The 27,968-nt window shown below is 35.8% G+C and overlaps 2 protein-coding genes and 1 long non-coding RNA gene across 5 annotated transcripts; 2 read left to right on the top strand and 1 right to left on the bottom strand.

Annotated features, from left to right (window-relative positions):
- Window positions 339-5,826, bottom strand: LOC18786883 (type I inositol polyphosphate 5-phosphatase 10). 2 transcript variants are annotated; one of them, XM_020558444.1, is made up of 12 exons: window positions 5,762-5,826; window positions 5,509-5,659; window positions 5,147-5,219; window positions 4,909-4,972; window positions 4,101-4,188; window positions 3,883-3,987; window positions 2,848-3,367; window positions 2,538-2,731; window positions 2,303-2,411; window positions 1,722-1,870; window positions 1,435-1,644; window positions 339-1,103 (listed from the first exon to the last, which is right to left on the bottom strand). In XM_020558444.1, the coding sequence occupies exons 3-12, from the start codon at window positions 5,177-5,179 to the stop codon at window positions 1,097-1,099; spliced, it is 1,479 nt and encodes a 492-aa protein (XP_020414033.1). In that variant the 5' UTR covers window positions 5,180-5,219; window positions 5,509-5,659; window positions 5,762-5,826; the 3' UTR covers window positions 339-1,096. The 2 variants fall into 2 exon arrangements, with proteins under 2 accessions (XP_020414033.1, XP_007220392.1); XM_007220330.2 differs by lacking the exons at window positions 4,909-4,972; window positions 5,147-5,219; window positions 5,509-5,659; window positions 5,762-5,826 and adding an exon at window positions 4,293-4,413.
- Window positions 10,413-13,489, top strand: LOC109947687. Its single transcript, XR_002270498.1, has 2 exons — window positions 10,413-10,713; window positions 13,167-13,489. It is a non-coding gene; the product is annotated as an uncharacterized LOC109947687 (long non-coding RNA).
- LOC109947016 lies at window positions 15,763-18,522 on the top strand. 2 transcript variants are annotated; one of them, XM_020556296.1, is made up of 3 exons: window positions 15,763-17,534; window positions 17,776-17,914; window positions 18,088-18,522. In XM_020556296.1, exons 1-3 carry the CDS (start codon window positions 17,376-17,378, stop codon window positions 18,129-18,131), a joined length of 342 nt encoding a protein of 113 aa, XP_020411885.1. In that variant the 5' UTR covers window positions 15,763-17,375; the 3' UTR covers window positions 18,132-18,522. The 2 variants fall into 2 exon arrangements, 1 of the variants encoding a protein (XP_020411885.1); XR_002270027.1 differs by having other exon boundaries at window positions 15,765-17,914.

Raw genomic sequence — 27,968 nt, 5'->3', positions numbered from 1 at the left:
CTTTATTATTGCAAACTAAATGCATCAATAATATAGCAATGGTAATTTTAAGCAATGATTTGTAGCAGGATTTCATGGTTTTGCAGACTAAGAGGATGTCTTCTTACCAATGCTTGGTCCGATGATTAGTTAAGGTTATTTATAAGCTCATGATATGAGAGAGAGAGAGAGAGAGAGAGAGAGAGAGAGAGAGAGAGAGAGAGAGAGAGAGAGAGAGAGAGGTTTTCCTTAACGACCTTTTTATGTGCTGCTCTTAACTTATATAAAATGGAGATTGGATGCAGGAGTGTCATGTGATGAATCTTTGACTATCATAGCTTCCAAGTTCCAAAGCTCAATCTCCCAAAGAAATTTGCCTATAGTTTTAGTTATAGAGAGCAGTCATGTGATCAGGCACGTGATAAAATTACAGACAATTGGTTGGCAAACTTTGGATTCTGCCTTCCGAGTTTTTTACAATTAAGATAATGACACAGAGGTATGGTAAATGACTTACAGAAGCCTAAAATATTTGACACTGAACTTAAAATTAAGGGTTACATTACCAATGCAATGCCAATTTGCAGAGAAAGTTTGAAACTCAAGGCCCTCTTTATTATTATAGTCCTGCATTTAAACTACCATATGCTTCTCATCTCCACCAGAACCGACCTAAAATGTTTGATGCAGTTTAAACACATTGAGATGCTGTTTGAAGAATAAAATATCAGGTGGCTTGTGAATCAAGCATTTTATATCATGAGCTCCATTCTTTTTGACTGAATTCAGGCCAAGAGAACTGGAATGTCTACAACAAATACACTCTTTGATAAATTATAAGAACAAAGACACCAATTCACACAATAATCTGTCACCTATGCATCTCTTAGAATCAACTTGTTAGGAAATCAGAACATCCAAAGCCGAGCATGTTCACTATGAGGACGGAATTCATAATGCATGCCGGAAAAGTTGGAATGTGTGACCACTTCGGGACTGAATGTATCAATTTACACCTTAATAATGCAAAGAACTCTGCATCATGAAACCTACTTCATCTCATATAATCAGCAAAACTGGGTATTTTGTCAACCATTCAGTGGCCATGGTTAGCATTTTAGTACCTGACAGTACCAAAAAACAGTCAGGGCAACAACCTTTGGCAGTTCACAAGAGTGACAGAAAATATTAGAGAGTTAAGAACATAAAAAGACAACGACCCTATATGTTTTGATAGAGAAAACAAGGCCCTACTGAGCAAGTGTTCACATATGACAAAGATTGGTACAAGGCGGTCACCATTATGTATGTTTTGATCTTGACAAAATGACCCCAGTGTAAGCAGTAGCACATATCATCAAGATAAGTAAGTTTTGCAACTCTTTATCGTTGCACCAGCATTGCAAAAACTCTACGTAAATAAATAAAAACTACCAAATTTGGTCATAAACTTACATGTTTTTCAAGTATCTAGCAGTTGGCAAAAGCTCTTCAATTTCAATCTTCATATTAGAGCTAGGTGATCCTTTCTTCAATTCATTCTGATTGACAACAACATCCACAACAAATGTTCCACAAACTGGCCGGTGGTCAGAAAATTGGGACTCTCCACGTATGTAAGAAAGTTGTTTAATCCCACTTCCATGCCATAATATTCGATCACACCTGCAATATCGAACTAGTCAAATCTTTTTGTTAAATGTAGATTGGGTTTCATAAGTACACTCTTGCAATCCACATACCAAGCCGGGGTTCTTCTTTTCTTTTTGGATGTTTTTATCTCTCCAAAATAAGTGTCTGAGTTATAAAAATATTTGTAAGTAGGTGCAAAGTAGATTTTTCCCTCTTTCCATCCTTTGAATACTCGCTCTGCTTCTCTTTCAATCTTGAGCTATAAATACAAGCAAAAAATTATTAGTGCACGGTATGAGAGAATAGAATGTGTTGGTGACAAAGAAAGCAAAGTATACAACTCAAAAATGGCAGCCAAATGCCCTGGACTTCTCCAGCCCCATAAATTGTAAATCCATCAAAGATGAGTTATAAATAACACACCAAACAAAGTATTGAGGGAGTCAAAACTACGAAGTTTAGCTACATTTTGGATAAAATGTGAAATGAAATGCAGTACTCATTTCTAGTACCAAATGGCTCATTCATTGAATTGCTACTGAAACTGAAAATAAAGCTCTACAATCAAATGCTTTTAACAAATATTAGACTAGATTGGGTAGTCACATTCACATAGGAAGGCTAATATTTTCGAAACTTGTAGCCCAACTCCAACATGATTTTCTTATTATTTCATGTTAAATTCAATTACCTGGTCTTTGTTAAGAAGTGCATCCCAGTCATTGTTTTCCAAAAGTTTTCGGGTTTCGGAGTAGCTCAAAGCAATGCGGTAATTCAAGTCACCTAACCATATAACCATACTAGATCCATTTGCAAAGGAATTGGTCAGATAATCAATTTATATGTGAGAAAATGGTGATAGATTATAAAAATGATTGATGAAAGCAATGTTTAATTCTTTAATAATGGAATTCATAGATGCTTACTCATGTCCTAGAATTTTATCCGGCATCCTGCTATGAGTTGTTTTGCAAATCTTAGGAAACTGAGTGCTCTTGAGTATCTCTAACACATCCAAATTTCTCCTCAGCTCGTCTCCCTCTTTCTCACCAGATGCCAAGTGACTGCAGACAAAGCAAAAGCTTGTCTGATGGAATAAAAAACTCACAGAAATACAACCCTGAAACCAATGAAGAATAACAGCTTAAGCTTACAATAAGAGATAATATGATATGTTCAATCATGCACAACCGACATATGATAAACCTCTATACTTGTAGTTTTTTTGTAAAATACCTTGTTTCCAAGGCATCCCATGATTCCACGACTTATGCAAGAGATTCTTAAGTGGCTAACATATTGTATATGCTCCTTCCTCGCCCAAATGGTAACAAAAATTCCCACCATTTGCTTACTAGCTATAAGGCTATACTTCAAATGGTTGCTAGTAGATGCCATAGAAATTTCCGATATATCAAAAACGTTTGATCCATCTTCATCCGGTTCAGAAGAAAGGTCTTCTTCATTTATATTTGGTTGTTGGCATCGAAAGCAAAAATCCTTACTATGTTTCCTTTCTAGTTCAAAAATGCAGTTGCAACTCTTCAATCTCCTTTTACTCTCTGTCCTAAAAGTCTTACTGACCTTTTTAAGGGAAGGCTTCGAGGAAAAACGTGAACCACTAGCCTTGCTACTTGAAGACCCGTCTAGTGATTTGTTCAATGACTGGTTGATTAAAGTAAGCCATTTTGCTGCAGGTTCATTATCTTCTAGAACTAGTACATTTCCAGCATTTAAAGGGACAATTTCCTGAAAACTAATGGTAGAAAACAAAAAAAATTAATGAAATGACCAATTAGTATATGCTACATAAGCACCTAAATAACATGGAAATATATTTTCTTTTTATAGCTTCTACTAAAGTGATATGTCACAATGAAAAACTATACAGAGAGGACAAAGGGACTAGTATCTTTGCAACTTGTTTCTGTGTGTTTTCTTGACACACTATCATACTCTAAATGTTGTGATAGGCACTGTGACTCATATCACAGTAGTTATGTTTTAAAATCAAGTACCTAAATATACAATCTCATTTGAAATAATTGTCAACACTATCATACTCTAGATATTGGGTGGATACTTTACGGGTGGATGTGAGAGGAAAAAATGCAATGTAAAGGAGATATACATATCCTAAATAAAACTTTGCAAATGAAAAAGCAGTAATCAGATCCCGAAGAAAAACAAAAGGATATTATCAATTTGAAACTGTACAAATCAGAAGGGAACAACAAAGTAAAGGAAAAACAACAAATAAAGAAACCATACCCCAAGACATATATGTCTGATTCATTATTAACATGAAGAAAATCGTCCAGATTTAGGCCATTATGAGGAGATTTCCCTCCTACATTCCATGTTGCTACAAACACTCTACAAAACCCAGACAAGAAATATCAAATGTGAAAGCCTATGTCTATTTATCAAGGGGATAGAAAGACAGAAACAATAAATTTTTTGTTAATTCTAGAAGATATTGTGATTACCGAAAGGACTGAACATATTGACCAGCAGGCATCTGAGGCTCTGTGCTACTTATAGATTGAATGTCAACTGCTGGATTGGACTGTGGTTCTGAAAGAAGATACAAGCAACAAAAATCCCATGGTAAGATGTCAAATTTAAAAGAATTCTAGGTAAAGCAAGAAAGAATGTTTCTTTACAGATTAAACAGGAACCTCAGAAAACTCTGCCCCTAAGGAACCAGTTATCTTTAACTGATAGCAAAGACTTATATGAACATCGAAAGAGAAAGGGGATCTAATCCAAAATATTGGTTTTGAGGGAGATGGGGAGGAGAGGGACATGCTTTATGCTTGCTACCTTTCGTGCAGTAGCTTAAATTTCAAACATGAATATATTCTAATTTCAAGTCTCCATGATGCTCTCCCCTCTCCCTATAACAATCAATATCTTTCTTACCAACAAAACTTGGTATATGGTTGGCTCAACTCAACTAATCATCCCTGTCTTACCAAAAAAAGTTAAAGAATAACTAACCATTCCATTCAAAAAAGAAAAGCAATATCACATTCTTTAAAAAGCAAATGGAATTGTATTCTGCTATATCTGTAACCAAAAAGAAAGATCACATCATCTGCAATATGAGACCCCAATTTCAAGACATATCCTATCAGATTTTTTAGGAGGTAAAGAGAGAGCACATTGTATGCTCCTGGATTTTCTATGATGCAAAAAATAAAAATTATATATGATAAGTAATTGTGTTGAAACTAGAGACAAATTCCCCTTATTTTACCAAAAAAAAACTAGAGACAAATTCAATAGACTCACCAGGGAAATCAGATGAGCCACTTCCTTCTCTCTCCTTCATGGTGAAAATCTTATGGATAAAAGACTGAAACGAAAGGGTAGCAAAATTCCAATTAAAAAAAACTATTATCTTTGCCAAGAGATGTAGATTTTGAGAGGTAAATGATCCAATTTCTTCAACTATACAAAAGAAAAGAAGAAATTGGAAACAAAATTATATGTAGTCATAATGAAAAGAGAGCAAAACAAGAAAAGGAACCTTCTTTTTCACGTCTTGATTCCCTACAGTCATTTTTGAAACTGCTACTGTTTCATCAATTGGGTTCACAGACCTTCACAAACAGATACAGATGCCGCAATTAGATAGATCAAAACCCTTCAACCAGACAAGATTGCTCTCATTTGTTCTTAAATATATAAAAACTGGAAATTTCATAAATTTGACAAGATATTAATAAAATATTATGATTCACAAAGCGGACAACGTGAGAATATTGATAAACTATTACGATTGAACAAACAAAATCCCATGAATAATCCAATTGCCTAAACATCCAAAGGAGCACCAAACACAGCCACCAAAATGGAATGTGGTTTCAGATGACAGAATCAGAAAATTACCAGAATTTGAAGAAGCTTTGACATTCATGGAGGAGGAGGAGATCTCTGAAATCTTATTATAAATAGTACGGCAACAACGACCCATGAAACAAGTTGACAGCCAACATGGGTTTTCTCGAGAAAGTCAACTGGACAAAGCAATTCCTATTCCCTGATAAAATATTGTGTGTTTGATTTTATTTAGTTTCCCCAGAAAAAAAAAAAAAAAGACGTGGAAAATTGAACTTGATAAGGAGACCTGCATATTCCATACGTTTTTGTGTGTCTGTGTTTCTGCAACGGATGGCCTCAAGTCCTCTACAGTGGTGTTTCAAGAACTGCCCATGTTGATGTACAAACAGGGACAAGTGCAATAAATAACGTCGCTAGCAAAACTGATTTCGGTTGTCAACGTTTTCTTGAAAAAATATAAAATATTTCCGTCGAATTCTTGAAACATACTTTTCTACTTGTGTTATCTATCTATATATATAAAACAAAAGATAGAGACTGATAAAACATTTAAAATATCAGAAAATACTATTAGTTAATGCAAACATTAAGAATTAAAATTATTAATTAAATGAGAATAATATAGTAAATTCACATTTTTCATATTAAAAAAATTAAAATTAAAAGAAAAATCAAATAATGGATCTTATTTTTATAGAACACAACTACCCATTATCTTTTTTAATTCTAAAATAAATTTATTTTTTTAAAAATAAAAGCCTCTCGCAAGTGCGGAAGCGCGTGCTGAGAGGCTAGTTTTTCTTGAAACATTTTGACGCATGTAGAAAAGTTTTTTTTTTTTCTTCTTTTTATTAGAGTGTGATTTGTTAGTATAAAGGAACGAAGGAACCAAATATTGTTGTTTTCAATAAGACATTTATGGGAATTTCTTAGACAAAGATGGATCAATCTAGACTAGACTATATCAATTAAATTAGACAATTATTCTTGTCTTGATTGGTATGCTGAGACCTAGAATTGGCTCGGACTAATTCCAATACAGTTCAAACCGAATCACCAAAGGAGTATAAAGAACTAAATAATTCTTTTATATTTATATTTGGGAAAAAAGAAAATGAGAAAGAAAAAAACAAAGGGAAGGGTCAAAAGGGAGGATAGAATGTTGAATGTCCTTTCAATTAAAAGTCCAAAGGGTGGATTTTGGGAATTGGAATTGGGATTGGGAAACTGTGAGTTTTGGTCAGATTGTACTTTGTTTTCTTCTCCGGAAGAAGAAAACTGTTTTTGGAACTCTTTTGGGTTTTCGGCTTAATAATAATTTAAATCAATTTTGTGGTGATGATTTTTCGTGCGTGCCATGTCCATAAGTTTTTGGAGTTGTGGTGGGAGAAACAAGAGGGAGTTTGTTTTTTTGTGAGGACAGAGACCTCTGGAAGAGGGAAAAAGGCCCCACGTGTGTGCGTGTATCTCTGTCAAACGGTCAAAGCTAAGGCTTTTTGGGGGTTGTGGTTTCCTCTCACTACGGCAGGCGCCAGTCCCGCTGGCACCAAATATTAAATCCCAGACTCGGTCCCGGTTTGGCTTTTGGGCTCATGCCCCCTTTGCCAATTGTCAATTGGAATATTTTTATTTCTTTCTTTTTATACAAGCAATAATCTAAACTTATTCATTCAATATAAGTATATTCTCATTTATATATTTTTAGAACATTAATGAGATTACTTAATTAGATAAAAGTTTATATATATTTTTCTATTTTTATAAGATTATTATGAAAGTTAAGTTATCATGCACTTTTTTATTTTGAGAGAAAAATGATAAATTTAAATGGCAAGAAAATATTACAAAAGTCCTCAATTATTGCATCTTGAATGACATCAGGAGGATTCCCATACCATGAAGACACATTTTCAATCAACAAAGCAAAACAGACTAATCTATGCGCCGCTAAATTGGCCTCTCTAATCACAAAATTAATAATTGTATCTCTCAAGCCATAAAGCATAATCTTCTTATTTTAATTTCTTTTGTTGTAAAATAATAAGGGAGGTGTGTCGCATTAGTATTTTGGAAGCTCATATTTTGCGTACAATGTATGTTTTAGAAGGTGTCCATTGAGATTGTAGTAGGAAATCTTCGCAATGATCCTTTCTAAAAATAAGTCAACTTTGGAGTTGATTTCTTCTGTATGATAGGTTCATCCACTCCTAATTTTGTACTAATCATAAAGAAATAAAAACGGAGTTTTCCACGCCCACCAAAGTACAAATAAATAGCCAATGGGTTCCCATCACAATGGTGATGGATTCCTCCTCTCCCATGGCACACAGAATCGTACTCCAGTAAAATTTATTTTCTCTAATATAATCGAAAATAAAATATGAGTAAATAACATGAAAAAAGTTCAACTCTTCCCGTGCACTAACTATATGACCTAGGTAAAATTAATTGTAATTTATATCCAGCAATATGGTTTAATTGTAATTTACTGTACTGGATTTCTTGCCCATTCTTTTCTTTTTGGGTATTGGCATTATTAGTCAAAGCCTTTTGGACCAAAATGTTCAAGAAAAGGGTGTTCAAACTATTCAATCATGTAATTAAGACTAGCTTTCCATTTCAAGCGGAAAGGTGCATATGCCATACTCTTTGGAAGGGGCCAACCCGTGAGAGCCTTCTGGTCCCAAAGCATCAAAATTTTAAGATATACTATATTAACAATAATAATATGCTTACTTTTGGTTTTAGAGGGAAGCTAAGCCTAAACATTCAACAAATATCGGCATTTCATGTAAACATAATATTGAGTGGGCGTAAGACCTACTTCACAGTCCAAGACTATATAGTTTTTACAATAGCATCATGCGGAAATTCAATAAACATAAGTACATATACATACCTTGACTAGCCTTCAATTAAACCAACGTCGTATTTGTCTTGCGTGATATGAAAAGGAGCCGTTAATGTAAATGAAATATATGTTTTCTTCTAACCTTTTGCATCTTAGAAACCCTAATATATCTTGTTGTATACATTAAACGGGTATGTGCATTATTATAGGTAGAGAGATACCAGTTTCCTATTGAAGCTCTATTTTCCTAGTATAGCTCTAAGTAATTAACACACATCAAGGCAATTAAATAAGAAACTACTTCTCTTAATTTGACTAATATGATTACTCGGAATAATATTTATTAAATTCTTATAATACTATATAATTCTCGAAATATACAAGCTATACCATGTGGACCACATAAAATATTATGAAAATATTCTTCCTTACATTTGGTGGTACCAAAAAGAGTGTCGAAATTTGCCTTGCTACAGGACTCTAGAATCCCAAAATACAGGAAGAGCAATTTCTTTAAGGCTGGCAAAGAGGGGGGGGCTCACAGACAACATGTTTGGGATTCAACCCTTTTTTAGTGCTTCAAACTTGAAGCTGCATGCAGTCCCCACTTCTCAATGAGTCTCGTGCATAACAAAGCTAGTCAATGGGTTCTTGGAGGACCTTTTCATGACGCTACCCGGGACACAATTTGTTTTTGTTTTTGAAGATCCTTCTTTAATTTGTACATTTATAAGTGCATGCACTCCTTAATTATGATAAGCTTAAGAAAAATAAAAATTAATAAAATGTAAGATGGTTTACTGTCTTAAACCTATAGAAGTGATCTTCTAATCGATATAGGATTGCAAAGGATTCATTGACGGAGCCAATTAAGGCCCACAAGGGTAACTTGACCCATCTCAACATTTTGAAAACCTTATATTTATGTATGTTATTCAAGTTATTTTATAGTTATACTTACTGTTGACCCTTCTCGCAAATGTTAATTGTCTACAATGAACATGATCTATATTTGTTTGTGTCTTCATATGTCATTTATACGTGTGTGCCATGGATTTTATTTGATTTTCTATTTCTATCTAAAATCAACTCTTGATACTCTTTCATTATTTTTAGGTTGTTAGAATTTGGGTTATACTTACTTAAAATATTAAATTTGTGATATTGAAATTTAATAATTATAATGAATTCTTAAATATGTTTTCCTATAAAAACTAAGTTTATTGTAACTATAAAGCTATTTAAAGTTGACAATCCTTAATAGAATTCCTCGCTCCGCCAGTGAAAGGATTCATTGTTTATCATCAAGAACTCAATCCTTATCTCATATGGTAGCCTAATATATAAGTGTTTAAGATAAATATAAAGGTTTGAGATTCCTACTTCTATAAGGATTAAGATTCACTAATCATATCACATGAAGGTTATTTCTAGGAGTTTCTTGATGGGCAAGACTCCTAGAGAGATGCATACAAATAAAGGGCTCCTTCCTAGAGTTGAGATACCTAAGCTTTATAGAAATTCACCCCATTTAGAATCACTACTATAAGGCTTGGCTTCTAGAAGAAGAACTCTCTGGTTTTCCTGTTGTGCTATAAACATCATCACCATGTCTGAGTCAGGTTAGTGTTTAATATGTTGTAACTACCTAGATTTACATAAAAATCCCATTTTCAAATTGAAACCCTTTGCATTCTGGTTTTCCTGCTATGCTATCAATATCACTTGTCCTTAGAAGCATTGCAATTTTCGAACGGTAAAATAAAATAAAATAGAAGCATTGAATTCTAGGGTTTAAGCACTAAGGACCTTCATAAGACACCCCAAAAACCAACTACAATTTGTTTAATCAAGAAAGGCCCAAATTGATTATGGAGGTTCAAAGAAACGAAGGCCCATATCCATATTTCTTTTATTCAAAGAAGTAACAAGAGGGTGGAAATTGTGGGTGCTTCAACTATAAACTTGTTTATCTAGTCGAAGCTGAAGGCCAAAGTATAAATCCCAAACCCCAGAATTCTTGAGGCAAAAACATAAGATTTGGATTGTTCTACGTACACAGGATCTTCACTGAGAATGGCACTCGAAACTGCTCTTGGCAATAAATAGATATGACCAAGAGATGCAAAGGTTTTCATTCAAAATACGCGAAGAAAGAGAACTTAGATTTCATATATTCACAATCCCACATCGATAAAATAGCGAAAAGTTAAGCACCTAAAATACCCAAGTCTTGGTTTGTGTATTGCCAAGCTTAGTCACATGAGCTTGTGACCCAATGTGGGGGCATTAAGAATGGTTTGGAAGGAGTAGGAGCCTGAGGACAACCTGCGGACGGAATGTGCGCGCACATGAGGGGCACAGTGGGCCCTTGTCGGCGTGCCAATCTGGATGCAAAGGAGGTACAGGTTACATCACGCGCGTGGGTAGTAAGAGAAAGAGGTCGCCATGAAAGTGCAGGCCGTTTCGGTTAGGCTAGCCCTGAAGTGCAGGCTAGAGTTTCTTCCTCCTAGATGAAGATGGGAGATGTCTTTACAGCTGTCTGTAAAAGGCTCGTTGTTTTTACTGCAGTACTCCTCCAGATAGTGGACCCTCACCCGCCGGCACCCCTCATGTCGTCACCCACCGTGGGCCCCCACTCTTCAAACCCCGGCTTCCACCTTTTTGTGTGTGCTCTCTTTTTCTACTTAGGCACTGTTGGGTTTGCTGTTTTTATCCTCCCCTACTTGAGATTATTTTTTGTTTGGTTTGAAATTTTTTGGATAAATTGTGAGAAAGTGATGTGGGTTTTCCTAATATAAGTTAATAATTAGGTGGTTTATGGGGTTTCCTAATATAAGTTAATAATTAGAGCTTTAATAAACGAACCAAAAAAAAAAAAAAAAAACCCCAAATTTCAAAAATTAAGCAACCAAGCAATTGTATCCTTAAGCCGTTTGGTATGTTATTGATCCATGCCCTTTCAATTTTAATAATATAGTACCCCACATTATGTGTAATAAAATATTAACAATTAATTGAAAAAATAATAAAATTGGTGTGATGATCTTATAAAAAGGGGTTTTTAGTTATATATAATGGTTTTTCTTTTCTTGGGATTTTTTTTAAAATTTAATTTTCCAATGGTTTGAACTTTTAAGGATTAATTGTGAGAGAATTTAAAAACTTGATGTGTGCTTTCTTGTTAAGGTTTCCTAGCTAGTTAACTACCTCAATTAAATTTGAGCGAGACAAATGATTAGAGGGCTAAAATTAGAAATCGGGTAAGCGAAAACCCAAGAAAAATCACCAAAAGTTGGAGTTGGAAAATCTTTTTGAGTACAATTTTCATCCTTTTTACTTATCTAAGCACAACATAACTCTTCAATAATTTAATTTTTAATTCTACACATATAGACATTGTGTTGTAGTTTCAATACAACTAAAAGTACCAATACAAGTGTAACATAAAAATACTATCCCCTTCAGATAGGGGTGGAATTGGTTTGGTAAACAAACCAAACATACGTAATTAGTGATCGACTGACAAGTGCCAAAATGACCTAAAAAGGAACCGCCGTTGCACCACCTGAAATTAGAAATTGTGTAAGCGAAAACCCAAGAAGTAAATTTCCAAAAGTTGGAGTTGCAAACTCTTCGTGGTTTTCAATTTTTGAGAAGCAACACATTCTAAAAGAAGTAAAGATGAGTGATTGTCGATTAAAGATGAGAAGATAATCCTATCACCTAAAGGTTATCTCTAGGAGTTTCTTGATGGGCAAGACTCCTAGAGAGATGCACATAAATAGAGGGTTCCCTCCTAAACTCGAAATACCTAAGCTTTACAGAAATTCACCCCATCTAGAATCACTACTATAAGGCTCGGCCTCTAGGAGAAGAACTCTCTAGTTTTCCTATTGTGCTATCAACATCATCACCGTATCCGAATGAGGTTAGTGTTTAATATGTTGTAACTATCTAGATTTACATAAAAATTCCATATTGAAAGTGAAACCCTTTGCATTCTGGTTTTCTTGATGTGCTATCAATATCGCTTGTCCTTAGAAGCATTGCATTTTTCGAACAATAAAATAAAAAATAGAAGCATAGCATTCTAGGGTTTAAGCGCTACTAAAAGAGGATCGGTGAGGACCCTCATAAGACACCCCGAAAGCCAACTACAATTTGTTCAATGAAGAAAGGCCCAAATTGATTATGGAGGTTCAAAGAAACGAAGGCCCATATCCATATTTCTTTTATTCAAAGAAGTAACCAAAGGGTGGAAATTGTTGATGCTTCAACGATAAACATGTTTATCTAGTCAAAGCTGAAGGCCAAAGTATAAATCCCAAACCCCAGAATTCTTGAGGCAAAAACATAAGATTTAGATTGTTCTACGTACACAGGATCTTCATTGAGAATGGCACTCGAAACTGCTCTTGGCAACCGTCTTATATAGTTTGAAACCAAACAAAACAAGCAATAGATTTCTCCATTTTGTTCAATCTGTTTGGTGTTCAGAATCTAGTTGAAATACGCAAAAACTGTTAGAAAAATCATCTTTCTATTTCATGTTTAATAGATATGACCAAAGAGATGCAAAGCTTTTCATTCAAAATACGTGAAGAAAGAGAACTCAGATTTCATATATTCACAATCCCACATCGACAGAATAGCCAACAGTTAAGCACCTAATATACCCAAGTATTGGCTCTGGAGGTGCCGAGCTCAGTCACGCGAGCTTGTGACCCATTGTGGGGGCAATAAAGGTGGTTTGGAAGAGGGGTAGGAGCGAGAGGACAACCTGCGGCACGTGAGCGCACATGAGGGGCACAGTGGGCCCTTGTCGGTGTGCCAATCTGGGTGCAAAGAGGAGGTAGGAAGAGGAATTGGTCGCCCTGAAGTGCAGGCCGTTTCGGCTAGGCCAGCCCTGAAGTGCAGGCCGTCAAGAATATTCTTCCGCCTGTGAAGATGGAAGATGTAATTTGCAGCATGCTGTAAAGCTCGTTGGCTTACCAGAGCAGCGAGAAGACACTCTTACTGCATTACTCCCTCCAGAGTGGATCCTCACTCGCCGGCACCCCTCATGTAGCCACCCACCGTGGGCCCCCACTCTTCAACCCCCGACGTCCATCTTTTTGTGTATGTGGTTTTCCTAATATAAGTTAATAATTAGAGGTTTAATAAAATGGAATTTTTGAATATGGTGTTTTTTTCTCTTTAATTTCTCAATGAATTTTGTTTGGTTTTGAAGGGGTTTCCTAATTAGAGGTTTAATAAACGAACTTTTAAAAAAACCCAAATTAGAGAATTTAAAAACTTGATGTGTACTTTCTTGATGTGAGATGAGGGCTCTTTTTATTTAAAAATAATTATGTAATGGTTTTATGCTTCTTGTTAAGGTTTCCTAGCTAGTTAACTTCCTCAATTAAAATTAGAAATCCGGTAAGCGAAAATCCAAGAAGCAAATCACTAGAAGTTGGAGTTGGAAAATCTCAGAGTAAAATGTTCATCCTTTTTAATATACACAAATGTTGAAAGTTAAATCACTGCGCGTAGTTACGTGGGTTTGTGACTCAATGTGAAAGCGATAAAGATGGACTTGGAAGGGTGTAAAGGTTTCTCTGGGTAAGGAGGGGCTGAAACGATATTTTATTTTCTCCCTCTAATCCGCTCTATGGTTGTTATATGGGCTAGGGCGGCCTTTTTCTATCTCGATTGGGTCTGGGTGTCCTTAGGGAAGGTTGGCTTCAGGTACTTTGAAAGGAAAAGAGGACCACAGGCGAGTAGGATCACAAAATTATGACGTTTATTGACTATGTTTAATGCAATTTGATATAGGCCATGGAAATAGAAGTAGATTGATAAATTCACTTCAAAGGGAGGGATGTTAAGTTTCCTATGTCATCAGTGAAGGAACATGTGTGCTATGGAGTTTAGTTAGAATTTTAAATTTTCAATAAAGTCAATTTGATATAATGTTTTGAATTTCTTACCTTTAATAAAATGAAAAGAAATATCACTATTTTTATGTTGTTTTTAAAAGAATATACACTACTCGTCATCTTTACAAAAAATTAGATAAATCTGAAACCGTTTCGACATCCAATTGTATCCTACAAAATCAAAGAACACGGTGCTTCAAGAAAGTACTAAAATTTCAATAACACAATTGGGTGGTCAAACAATATCGGATTCAAGTGATTTTTTGTAGATATGATTTTTGAATGATTATCTAGAATGTAGACAATTTGGATTAATGAAATACAATGCGGAGTGAGCCTACAAATCTAACAAGTGGCCCTTTGTAGAATCTATTGAAGAAACATGAATTATTATATAATGTGTTATAATCATGAAGGAAATCTAACAATTGGCTTTGATTATGTTATAATATATATACTACTCATCATGTACATATATATATATATTGAGGATCTTTCAAATAATTTTATTTAAGGGACACCCTTTAAGGTACTCTACGAATATTTTTTTCAATGATCCAAACCCTCTATATTTTAGGTCTTCATTCATAAATCATCCTTACAAAAAATTAGATAAATCGAAAACCGTTTCGACATGCAAAATGATAATATACTATTCTAATTGTAGTGTACTATTCTAATTGTAGGTCACTACAAGAATAATGAGGTCAAAGCATATATCTAATGAATGTAGTTTGCATGTTGTCTTAGATAGTTCATCAACACGCATTGATTCAGATGTCAATACTTATTAAGCACTGTTTGTTTTGGAGAATGGATTATTTGAAAATGTTTGATTCATGAGAATTAGAAAGGGTAATTTTGAAAACTGACAATGAAAAGTTTTATCAAATATGTTTTCTGTTTTTTTTTTAATAATAATAAAAAAAACAGAAAAGAAAATAAAATGGTTATCAAACGAGGCCTCAAAATTAATAACCAAAGAAGTTTTATGCTTTCAATTTCTTTGAATTGAAAAATAGAAACTAAAAATAAAATACCGAAATAGTCATCAAACGGGTTCTAATCTTTTTTTGAGCTTTTTTCATACCATCCTATTATTCACAAATTTACAACCAAATCATTTTCTTTTTTCAGACTCAACATAAAAAATAAATAAAGGTAAGCATCAAGTTTCGAAATCATAATCCCTTAACTGGAAAAGATGAAATCATAATCATAATCCCTGAACCCTATGACAAAGAATTACAAAACAAACCAATAAAATATGTAAAGGGATCCCACTCAAAAGAAGACGAAACGAAAATATTAAGGGTTCGTTTGATAACCATCAGTTTTTTATTTTCAATTTTTAAAATAATAACTGAAAAAAGTTGTTTGGTAATTGATTTCAGTTTTTCAATTTTATGTGAAACAGGGAAATGAAATTTTTTTGGTTCAAATTGGACACCCACTTACTCTCTTTACAAGGTAAACAAAAGAACTCTTCTAGTTTTTACCACATGAATATCCTGATTCTGTATATGCTTAATTAAACAAAAAGAAGGGAAAGGAGAGAAAAGGACCAGTAAAGCTTGCACGAGATTTATATTTCCAGGAAATGAGAAGAAAAAAAAAAGGGGCCAATATAAAGCTAGCATTTCTACTGATTTATATCCAGCAAAACTATACAGAGAAGAGAACGAAGTCAGAAAGAAGTATTTGAGAAAAACTCATCGCCTGTGCAACATGTTCCGGAGAAATAGCCACAGGAGCAAATTGAGCCCGTACCTTAATCTCTGGACAACAAACCCACTTACTCTTTTTCAAGTGGGAAAAAAAAAAAAAAAAAACAAAGAAACTCGCCAGGCCGCGCAATTTTGTCCCACATCGACAAATTATACTTCGGTGGTGCTATTTATATGATCAGTTCTACGAGACTCCATTGCCGAGTCAAGTCACGCTGACTTGTGACCCAAAGTGGGGGCAATAAGGATGGCATGGAAGGGAAGAGTGTGTAACGTCGTCCGCATGAAATCGGTGTCAGACGTCATATGCGAGGCGCAAATTTGGCCAGAGATGCTTTGGGGTTGTGGGGCGAGATTGTGGGCTTCCAACTCCTGTCGCAGAATGGAGAGTGAGAGAGGTGGCTTTGCAAAATGCCGCTTTGCCTGTAATTAGGTAGAGGTCTTCCGTCGCTGACAACGAAGTAGACGTCTTTGTGTGCAACAAAGAATGCTGGCTTATCAGAGCAGCAGATGGCGCTCCGTTTGTCTGTGCTTGGGTTCCACGTGCCGGCACCCTCTGTTAGGCTCCAGGCCCACTCTCACCCCACCTCCATCCTTTTGTGCATCTTCTTTTTACATATTTTATGGTTTTTGTTTTTGGTTGAATTTACTCTGCTATCTTATTTATTCTATCCATTTTTATTTGGTTTTTGTTAGCCCTAACTCAATCCCCAATTTCTTCTTGATTTCTAGTGTTGGTAACACTATTTCTGTTAAACTAGATGATACAAATTATGTCACTTGGAATTTTCAAATGGAGCTCTTGCTGCGTGGAAATAGAATTCTAGGGTTCATCAATGGTTCATTCAAATGCCCGCCTCAATTCTTGGTCACGGAGGATGGCTCTGTTCTTTTCGACGCATTCATGATTTGGACGATTCATGACACATCACTCATGACTTTGATTACTGCGACGTTGTTGCCCTCGGCTATTTCGTGTGTTATAGGTTGCTCAACCTCTAACGCCATGTGGGTCAATCTTCGTGAACGATTTGCAAGTGTTACTAGAGCAAGCATTTTCCAATTAAAGATTGATCTTCAGAATATCAAGAAAGGCTCGGAAACTATTGATCAATATCTTCAGAAAATCAAGGATGTTTGTGATCAGCTTTCTGCTGTTGGCTTTGAAATTCCGGATGATGATACTGCCATTTTGGTTCTCAAAGGCTTACCTTCTGAGTATAATACGGTCAAGGTTGTGATTCGAGGTCGTGATCATGGTATTTCTTTGAAAGATCTTCGATCTCAATTGAAGGTCGAGGAGGCCACAATTGAGGAATCTACTCACAATGTTCCAGTCATGTCTGCTATGGCTGTCGCGACTTAGAATTCCTCATGGGTCTGGTATGAATCCTTATTCTCATAATTCTTCCTATGGATTTCAAGATGAAGGCAAAGGGCAAGATGTTCTATAATCAACATGGCTACTCTAATGGTTCACGCTTTTATCCCAAGAATCAGTCTTATTCTAATCCTCCTCAGCAATTCTCCAATCTCCTTCTCAGTTTGGTAATGGTGCTCAATGTATTCTTGGTAAGCCTCATCAACCTTTTTGAAACCGTTATGGTCCTCCTGTGTTTATTTGTCGAATTTGTCATAAAAAGGGTCATATCGCTGCTACTTGTCGTTTTCGATCTACAATTCCATCTCACTCTGAGGCTGAACCATGTCAAATTTGTTTGAAAACAAATCATACTGCCATGACATGTTTCTATTGAGAAGTGTTCCTTCTAGTTCCTCACACTCTACTCCAATGACTGCCATGGCTGCTCAGGCTTGTTCCTCTTCACCTTCCACTGAGGTTTGGATTGCTGATACTGGTGCAACCAACCATATGACGGCTGAATTTGGGTATCTGTCTGCTCCTACTTCATATATTGGTTCTGAGACCATTACTGCTGCAAATGGACCAGGTTTAGCTATTGCTCATATTAGTTATTCTTCAATTCCTATTCCTACAAGTTCTTTCCAACTTACCAATGTTCTGCATGTGCCCCAGTTATCACAGAGTTTATTATCTGTTCATCAATTGTGTGCTGATAACAAATGCCAATGTATTTTTGATGAGTTTCGTTTAACCATACAGGACAAGCGAACAGGGAAAATTCATTTCATGGGCCTCAGTCATAATGTTCTCTATCCTATGCCTCTTCCTTCTTCTGTACATACTGCCTTCCTAGGCCAAAAGATTGCATCCGAGCGTTGGCATTGCAGACTTGGACATCCTACCAACTCTGTTTTTCAGCTAGCTTTGGACAAATCTAGTATATCCAGTTCTTTTTCTTCTGCTCCTCATATGTGTCAACCTTGCTTGAAGGGCAAGTTTACAAAGCTCCCTTTTGTTTTAGCTAAGTCTAAATCTCGAATTCCTTTTGAGACCATTCATAGTGATGTATGGGGCCCGGCTCCTAGTTCCTCTCTTGAAGGTTTCCGATATTATGTTACTTTCATTGATGAGTGTACCAGATATACATGGCTTTATCCATTGCGCAATAAATCAGAAGTATTTTCCTATTTTCAATCTTTTTTTCACTATGTTTACACTCAATTCTCTGCTTCTATTCGAATCCTACAAACTGATGGGGAGAGGAATATCTTAGCACGGCTTTTCAGCATTTTTTACTGTCTAAAGGCATTTTACATCAATGATCTTGTCCCTATACACCTGAACAGAATGGTTTGGCAGAACATAAGGATACACATTTGATCGAAACCACTGTCACTTTACTTCAAGCCTTATGTTCACAACAAGTTGCAGCCTAAGACAACTCAATGTCTATTTATTGGTTATGCTTTGCAATACAAAGGCTACATTTGTTACAATCTGAGTTCTCACAAGCTGATTGTATCTAGGCATGTCATTTGTTATGAAAGTTGTTTTCCTTGGGCACTTGGGGTCTCTTTTAGTCCTTCACCACTTCAAGAACCACTCAGGCCTTAATGTCTATTATCCGGCAATTAGTCCTTTGACACACCTACCTTGTCTGCCTGTGAGTCCCATGGCCTCAGAATCTTCTTCTGTCTCCTCTTCCCCACTGTTCTCTCATGTTCCTCAGCCGATCCCAGCAGATTTATCACATACCTCTTGTCCTTCTTTAGATTTGGTAACAATTCTCCCAGTTGCTCCTCCCAATGTTCATCCTATGCAGACTAGGAGCAAATCTGGCATTGTCAAGAAAAAGGCGTTCCTACCAGCTGTTCAAGCCTCTTCAGATCTCTCTGTTACAAAACCTTCCACTTATGCTTCTGGCGTAAAAAAGTCTAAGTGGCAGCAGGCTATGCAAGATTAATTTGATGCTTTACAAAAGCAATGCACTTGGCATTTGGTACCTTTGCCTACTAATAGAAGTCTGGTAGGTTGCAAGTGGGTCTATAGGCTAAAAGCGAAATCCAGATGGTTCAATGGCTAGATACAAGGCCAGACTTGTTGCCAAAGGTTTTTCTTAAGAGGCTGGCTTGGATTACGCAGAGACTTTTAGTCCTGTGGTGAAACATACCACTGTCCGTTTGGTATTAGCCTTAGCTGCAACGTTTGGCTGGAAACTTCACCAATTAGATGTCAAAAATGCCTTTCTTCATGGCATTCTCAAAGAGGAAGTCTACATGTCTCAACCACAAGGTTTTGTTGATCCTCTCTATCCTCATCATGTTTGCCGATTGGATAAATCTTTATATGGTCTCAAGCAAGCTCCTCGAGCTTGGAATGAAAGGTTTACCAATTATCTTCCTTGTATTGGATTTCGTACCTCTCAAGCTGATCCCTCTCTCTTTGTTAAGCAAGATGCCACCTCTTTGGTTTTATTGCTTTTGTATGTCGATGATATTATCTCGACTGGTTCTTCCCCTGCTGCAATTGCTTATGTGATCACTTTATTATCCAAGGAGTTTGATAAGACTGATCTTGGACATCTTCATTATTTCCTTGGCCTGCACATTCAATATACAGATGCTGGTATTTCTGTGACTCAGTCTAAATACATCAAGGATGTTTTGTTTAAAGCCAACCTTTTTGAATTCAAGCCTTGTGTCACTCCTTCTCATCCTAATCACAAGCTTCTTGGAGATGACAATCTCCCCTTTTCTGATCCTGCTCATTATCGAAGTCTGGTTGGTGCTTTGCAATATTTGACTTTCACGAGGCCTGACAGTGCCTATTCCGTAAATCAGGTTTGCCAATTTATGCACTCTCCTCTTGAGACTCATTACCTTGCTGTGAAACGAATTCTTAGGTATCTTAAGGGTACCATGCATCATGGATTGACATTTCACAAGGGTTCTTTGGATCTTCATGCTTTCACCGATGCTAATTGGGCTAGTGATCCCAATGATAGGCGCTCTGCAACTGGTTATGTTATTTTCTTAGGCTCCAATCCCATTTCTTGGAGTTCTAAAAAACAGCAATTTGTTTCTAGAGCTTCCACCGTGGCAGAATATCGTGTCATAGCTGCCACTGCTGCTAAAATTGTGTGGTTACAGCAGTTGTTGATAGATATCTATTTTCCTCTTGCCAAATCTCCTCTTCTTTACTGTGACAATCTGTCTGCTATGGCCCTCTCGTGCTAAGCATATTGAAGTTGGCTGTCACTTTGTTCGTGAGAAGGTCACACGCAGTGAAATCCAGCTTCAACATGTTTCCTCTTCTCAGCAAGTTGCTAACATCCTAACGAAAGGCTTGTGCTCACCTCAATTCAATTATCACTACTCCAATCTCATGCTCAAGCCTCTCTCCCATGAGCTTGCGGGGGGCTGATAGAGTATATCCACGTGCCACTCTAATTTCTTAGTCTGTTAGAATGTGGTTAGGCTGATAAGAAGTGGTTATGCTGTAGGTGCAGATTTATAAGCACTGTAATGATGTAATTACAAGTTAGCAAGAGAAATAAGAAAATCAGTTTCTATGAATTCTCTCTACAATTCTTCTAAAGTTTTCAAAAAGGTGTTTAAATATTATTCAAATTGGTTGTTTGTTCTAGAGATTGGTTGTTCTTTGGACCATAATTTCTACTTCCATTTATAGACTCATTGGTTCTTGAAATTGGATGTTTGGTAAAGAGATGCATCCACACCTTGTACAAGTTTCTTCTTTGCGAATAAAACTAATGGACTTTGTTTTCACTTTGATCCATGTGATTAGTTGTATTTTAACAAGTTGATGTTGATGAGTCTCATGATTCAAATCACAGTTAATGCGGCTGTCCAACCCTCTCTTTGCTGTTTGACTTTTCCTTAATTGTCGAAATCAACTTTGAGTTCAAATTTAGGTGTTCACGCTATTAGCCGAGTAAAAGTTGCTTCGCAATGGTTTTTTGGGAAAGTCAAACCTTTTGGAGAAAGCAGTGCTTGGGCTTTGATCTTTGGACATTTACTTTTCTAATTATGAACGACTCAAAGCCCATGTGGCTTGAAAGGTCCTTTAATTGGGCCTCTTTTCTTACGACAAACATTGTATTTCTTGGAACAAATCAAAATTGTGGCCTTTTCTACAGTGGTTCGATTTGGTTAATGTCAAGTATAGTGTTCTATGACCTGCTTGTCAAGTTGGGCATGCGAAACATCTTTGTGCCAATTTGAGGGGGAGTGTTAGCAAGTCCTTATTTACTTATGATTTTGGTTCCTTACTATGTTAGGTTTTTTGGTTATTACTTACCTATTTATTTTGTACTATTGTAATTGATATTTATTTCATATTGTAATTTAGATTTATTTCCAATTGTATTGAGGGTTAACTAATCTTTGTACCCTTCTTATAAATACCTCCATATTGGAGAAGAATATATATCTGAAAATTTGCCCCCCCCCTTTTTTTTTTTTTGTTTTTTTTTTGTTGACTCTATCTTAATATGGACAAGGGTTTTCTTTTCCTAGAGAGTTTCTTGATGGGCAAGACTCTTAGGCAGATGCATATAAATACAGGTGCCACGACTTACCCGATCAATGTAACCTACACTAAAGTATTCACCCCATCTATAATGAGTGTGTGAGGGGTCGGATTGAGGAGAAGAGATCTTGTATGTTCTTGATATTCCAACAACTCTAATGGAATACTAAAATACATGTGTTCTACTTATGTTATGTGTAGTCAATACAGTTTACATGTGGTGTCAGATCATAGTTTGCATGTTTTAGAATCAAAAGAAATCACATGTTTCTTCATAACGAAGAAATTAGATGCCATGGTATCCTCATGATTGATCAAGTTTTCCATTTAAATTTTCCGTGTTTAAAATTTAACATAATTATATTATGATATTGTGGCTATAACATTAGTTTCATTATTTTCGCTTATGCAAAGTGCATCTGGTGGCCATAGATATTACTCATTATATGTAGTCTAACCTTGAAACTCCGATATAATTAAGAATTTTTGTAATCTTGAGTTACATTCTAATTCTAATCCTTTTAAAAAAAAAAAAATTCTAGAATTTTCGAAACTTTTGGATGTTGGAATTGATTTGAACTCACTAAAAGTTAAAAATTTTCGAATAAAAATTGGTGGAAATTAGAATTTCCAATCCAACTTTCACACCTACCTGAGATGCTAAGTACTTTTTTTCCACAGAAGAAATGAAATCAAATTTCAATTATTCATATGAGTTTTATGCTTATCCATTATTTTTTCCCAAAAAAAGAGAGAGAAAATAGTTTTTGTTGTAAAAGAATAAACATGTGGAGCCCACTAACTATTCATTACTATTCATTTGGAGACTTTTGGTAGAGTTTGTCTGTCACGGGTGAATAGTGAATAGTGATGAATAGTGATTATTTCAGCCTATAAATAAAAAGAGAAACGGAAAGAGAAGAGAAGAAAAAAGAAAAGAGAAAGAAAAGAAGAAAAAAGAAGAGAGAAAGAAAAGAAGAAAAAAGAAGAGAGAAAGAAAAGAGGAAAAGAAGAAGAGAGAAAGAGATAGGAAACGGGGAGAAGAAAAGAGAAAGGAGGAAAGAGAAGAAGAAAGGGAAAGAAGGAAAGAGAAGAGGAAAGGGAAAGGAGGAAAGAAAAGAGGAAAGAGAGTCAGGCAGAGAAGAGGAAGAGAAGGAAGAAATAGGGTGAGTGAGCAGAGAGAAAATTCAGTGAGCCTTACATATTGTAAACTCTAAAGTTGTAGCCCTATTATTTTACATAGTGGAAAAGTTACTACTGCTGCTCTCCGGGGACGTAGGCATAGCCGAACCTCGTTAAATACTGTGTCTCATCTACTTTACGTGCAGCTCAATATTCGCACATATTCCAGGTTATTTTATAACACGTTATCAGCACGAGAAGCTCTCAGGTATAATTTTTGTGCTGCACTATTATTTATATTACTAACCACTAACAAAAATGGACCCTTGGTAATACTAAACATATTATCAGTGGGAGACCGTTACTAATACTAACACTTTCCTTATCTTGTTCAGTGGTGGTTTTTATTCCCACATTTATTTTATTTACTGTATAGTGTAGGTTTATTACCCATACAACAGTATTTATTTAAAAGGGTGGTGCGGGTTTATCGCCCACGCCTTTGCTTTTATTTAAATGTATGGAGCAGAATTAGTGCCCATACAAGCACGTTTACTTTATCGCAAATTTACTTTTACTTAAAGTATTATTTATGGTATGGTGTAGGTTTATTACCCATACGGCAATATTTATTTAAAGGGTGATGCGGGTTTATCGTCCACGCCTTTGCTTTTATTTAAATGTATGGAGCAGAATTAGTGCCCATACAAGCACGTTTACTTTACCGCACATTTAATTTTATTTAAGGTATGGTGCGGGATTAACGTCCATAAACCAAGCTTTTAATTTATTTAAGGTATGGTGCGAGATTAACGTCCATACAGCAAGCAATTTAATTTATGAATTTAATTTACTGCACATTTACATTTATTTAAAAGGGTGGTGCGGGTTTATCGTCCACGCCTTTACTTTTATTTAAATGTATGGTGTGGGTTTATCGTCCATACCAGTAATTTATTTACCAGCAATTTATTTTATGGATTAATTGTGTTGTATGATGAGTTTTTACAGTATGCAGATCAGGACCAGAAGTTCCTTGATCCTCATCATACAATTACATCAGGACTTGAAGATCCTTGATGATGATATTAATATGAGAGCTGGCAGTCTCTCCGATACTGTATTTGTAAACATGTAATCGGACTTAAGGGTCCTTGATCCCTGACATGTAAATAAGGACCTAGAGTTCCTTAATGATGTAACAGTACCGTATTGGTTCATAGTGCCGTACACATTGATGATAACTATACTGGCAGATGAATAGATACGTATTCATGACTTGATGAATAGTACTATTCACATGAATAGTGACGTATGTATAAATATGAACCATTTTGGGTAAACCGTCACTATATACAAAAGGGAACCTGCAGTTTCATGGTGCCGTACACATTGATGATAACTGTACTGGCAGATGAATAGATACGTATTCATGACTTGATGAATAGTACTATTCACATGAATAGTGACGTATGCATAAATATTAACCATTTTGGGTAAAACGTCACTATATACAAAAGGGAACCTGTAACTCATGGATGAGCAATTAAATCAGATGCCAGAAGTTCCTCAAAATATGGACAATTATGTAAGGGCTTGAAGTCCCGAAATATGTACAGAAAATTGTAAAAATGTCCATACCATGAGAATATGTGGCTTTGGCCTGAAGTTCAAAATTTAACAGTGTTGAGAACCTGAAGTTCCAACAATTAAATGGACAACCCTTGAGGTATTATTGCAAATTGTGGTATGCCACATATTTCTTTGGCATAAGAAGATGATGAATTTAATAAAGTTCGATTTTGTTATAATCGACACCTCAAGGAAGAAATATATTTTGTGAATTCCGGTTGTTAAGAATACACCGCGAAATGGATAATATCAATATAAACCTCAAATAATGAATTGAGGCTCCCCACATATTTTGTTATATCTGGGCCGGAAGCCCATGGATCCAAATATATGAGAGATCCTAAACTTGAAGTTGTGGGTATATAGTAGTTAATGCTCTTCACTACTATATTGCGATATTATCATGGCTTTTACTCAATTCACATTTCATGTCCATTTGAAAAGGGCAAATAAATTCTGAGTTTGTGCCCAGGCCAAAAGTTCCGGGCTACCATGCAATTTGGGAGAGACAATGTGGTTATTTGAACCTATAAGGCACAAGGTTCCAAACCGTCATTTTGAAAAGACGTAAAAACCACAGGTGCAAGTTTAAGAATGTGCACAATTATTATTACAGGAACATACAACAGATAGATTTTTTTCCACCTGCAATGAAGGTGCAGGCCCTGTAAAATCTATAAAATTACATTATGTTCTGGAAGCCTCTGAAGGAAGAGTACGGCGCCTCTTAAGCTTGGCCATGAGCTTCTCGTGGTCTCCCAAAATTCTTTCATTGGAGACCTGCAGCATGTCTAGCCTTCTCAGTGTATCAACGGAGTACGAACTCACCAGTTTCAACAAGGAATTATTCTCTCCTTTAAGTTTCTCAACCTCCTGTTGAGACTCATGAAGCATTCTTTGAAGAGACGAATTTTCAGTTGTCAGCTTCTCAACCTCGTTTGCTCTAGCACGCAAACGATCAGCCATGTTAGAAACAGAAGCAGCACTCTGAATGCTAAAAGCCATTGAGTCATCAATACACTACTACAAAAAGTGAAAAAGACGACCAGAAAACAATGACGGTCTAATTGAAAACCGTCGTGGTTTTTAAAAAGACGACGGTTCTAAAAACACCGTCGTGTAATACCACCTTAGACAACTAAAAATGGAGATTCAAATGGCTGTTCAAAAACAACGACGTACCTAATTAAAAAACCGACGTCTATTTGAAACAGATTTCCGCAGTGTAAAATCAAAGCCAACAGAGAACGGCAGAAGTTATGAATCGACCGACGTAGAAAGTAAAGACGACGATTTCAATAAAAGCCGCCGTTTTTACTCATAAAATAACACGACGAAATTTTCGTATAAGACGCCGTATAATTATAAACAAATCGACGGCTTTAAAATACAAAATGTCGCCGTATTAAATTAATTTACAACGACGAAAAATATAAATATATCGACGTTATTCTTGTATATTTCTACGACGTTATCTTTAAATCGTACTATAAAATTTAACGTCGTATTTATTAATTTTATACGTCGTACCTTTAATTTAAACCGTCGTCTTAATAAGAATTTTTGTTAACAATTTTTTCCTTTATTTTCTTATCCTACGTCGGTAGATCTACTTAATGACAAGAATTGAAATCTGTCATCCAAAAAAGAAACTTTACATAATCCAGAACATTAATTTCCTTCATTTTAAATTTCCTCCGGAAAAAAAACTCTATTTATAACGCACTGTAATTGAAAAATAAACTGAAAGGTCACGGGAAAAAAATTTCTATTCATAATTTAACAATTCAAATCCACGTCGGTTATATTAAACCTAACGACGTTAAATGAAAAGATTCCACGTCGCAAAACAAATATTGCGTCGTGTTAGTTTATGGTTTCTTTAATAGTTTCAGTTTCTTTAACAGTTTGGTCCTTTATCTTTCTGCAGGACTTGTATAGTTCAAAGCATTGACTTGTATAGTTTAGAGTATAGTTCAAAGCACTGATTCGATTGCTCATGCTTTATCGCATTCATGAAGCCATTTCTATTCTTTATCGCATTCTTGAAACCCATCTTCTTCTTCTGAAGCTCTACGGATAAAGGAAGAGGCTATCACAAATCTGACGGATCTTCTTAGCCAAGAAAATCAAGCAGAGGATCAGGCACATCTGATCTTCAGATTTCCCTGAGAAGCGAACTTTCCTTCGACAGCTAATGGAGGCCAGGCTTGCATCTCTTTTGATGGAAAGCAAGGAGTATTCAGAAGCACTAATTGTCCAATCAGGCTTGATCAAGGAAGTGAGAAGGCTAGTTGACAAGCTTCTTCTTGTGGACATAGATTTGATGCGAGTAAGCTCAATTTCTCTTTGAGAAAGACATCCAAATTACTGTCTTTGAGATGTGAGAGACAGTGTCTCTGAGAGAGGAAGAACTTGGAACCCTAAATGTAAACCGAAAATGAATGAAAGCGACAAATTTATAGAATAAATTTTTAAAATCAACGGCGGTCCTTACAAAAAAACCGCCGTTTAAATTTTAGAATCAACGTCGTTATGACCGACGTATATTACATAAATCCACGTCGGTACATTAATAAAACCGACGTGTTAAATGATCTACCATGACGCGAATTATTACTTATGTACTTTAATTTTTGAGTTTACTACGACGGTACCTACAACACTACTGTCGTACTTATTTACCACGTCCGAAGTTAAACGTACTGTCGTATTTTGTAATTTATACGTCGTAGTTATATGTAACCGCCGTATTATTTTTTGAAATGGTTTTATATGTAAGCAACTTTTCGTGTACCTGTCTTACACATGCACTGTTTCCAAACCCGATTAAAAATTTCAATCTCCCAGAGAAAACTTTTAGACTTTTTTCCTTGTCAGAGCACTTTCAGAGTATCTCATCGTCTTCCTCTCGTCTTCTTCGTCGTCTCTGAACTTAAACATCGATCGTCTTCCTCTTGCTTTCATTGCACGCAAAAGGTAAGCTTTCATTTTCACTATTTTGGTTGCTGTTTTGCATGCTCATACGTTTTTTGTTTGAAAAATCTTTTTACCTTTTTTCTGGCCAAAATCATTTTACTTCTTTCCAAGTTCGAAAAAATATACAGACAAAGAGGGAAAGTTTCCAACTTTGAAGACAACTACCTCAACTAAATAAGACGACGGTAGCTTCTTATTTACGTGGTTAAATATGTAGACCACGACGGTTCGTCAGTCGTTCTAGCGTCGTCTGAAAATTGACAAAGTTGTTTTTAAATTATAGTCTTTTTTTTTATTTGCTTGTTTAATTGCAGGTTTGATTTCTCTGAACAATGGTTTTTGTTTTTCCCTAAGGT

Source organism: Prunus persica, chromosome G2 (genome assembly GCF_000346465.2).
Source record: "Prunus persica cultivar Lovell chromosome G2, Prunus_persica_NCBIv2, whole genome shotgun sequence".
Taxonomy (NCBI): Eukaryota; Viridiplantae; Streptophyta; class Magnoliopsida; order Rosales; family Rosaceae; genus Prunus; species Prunus persica.
Note: the sequence above shows the minus strand (reverse complement) of the source record. Positions and strands in the feature narration are given on the sequence as shown.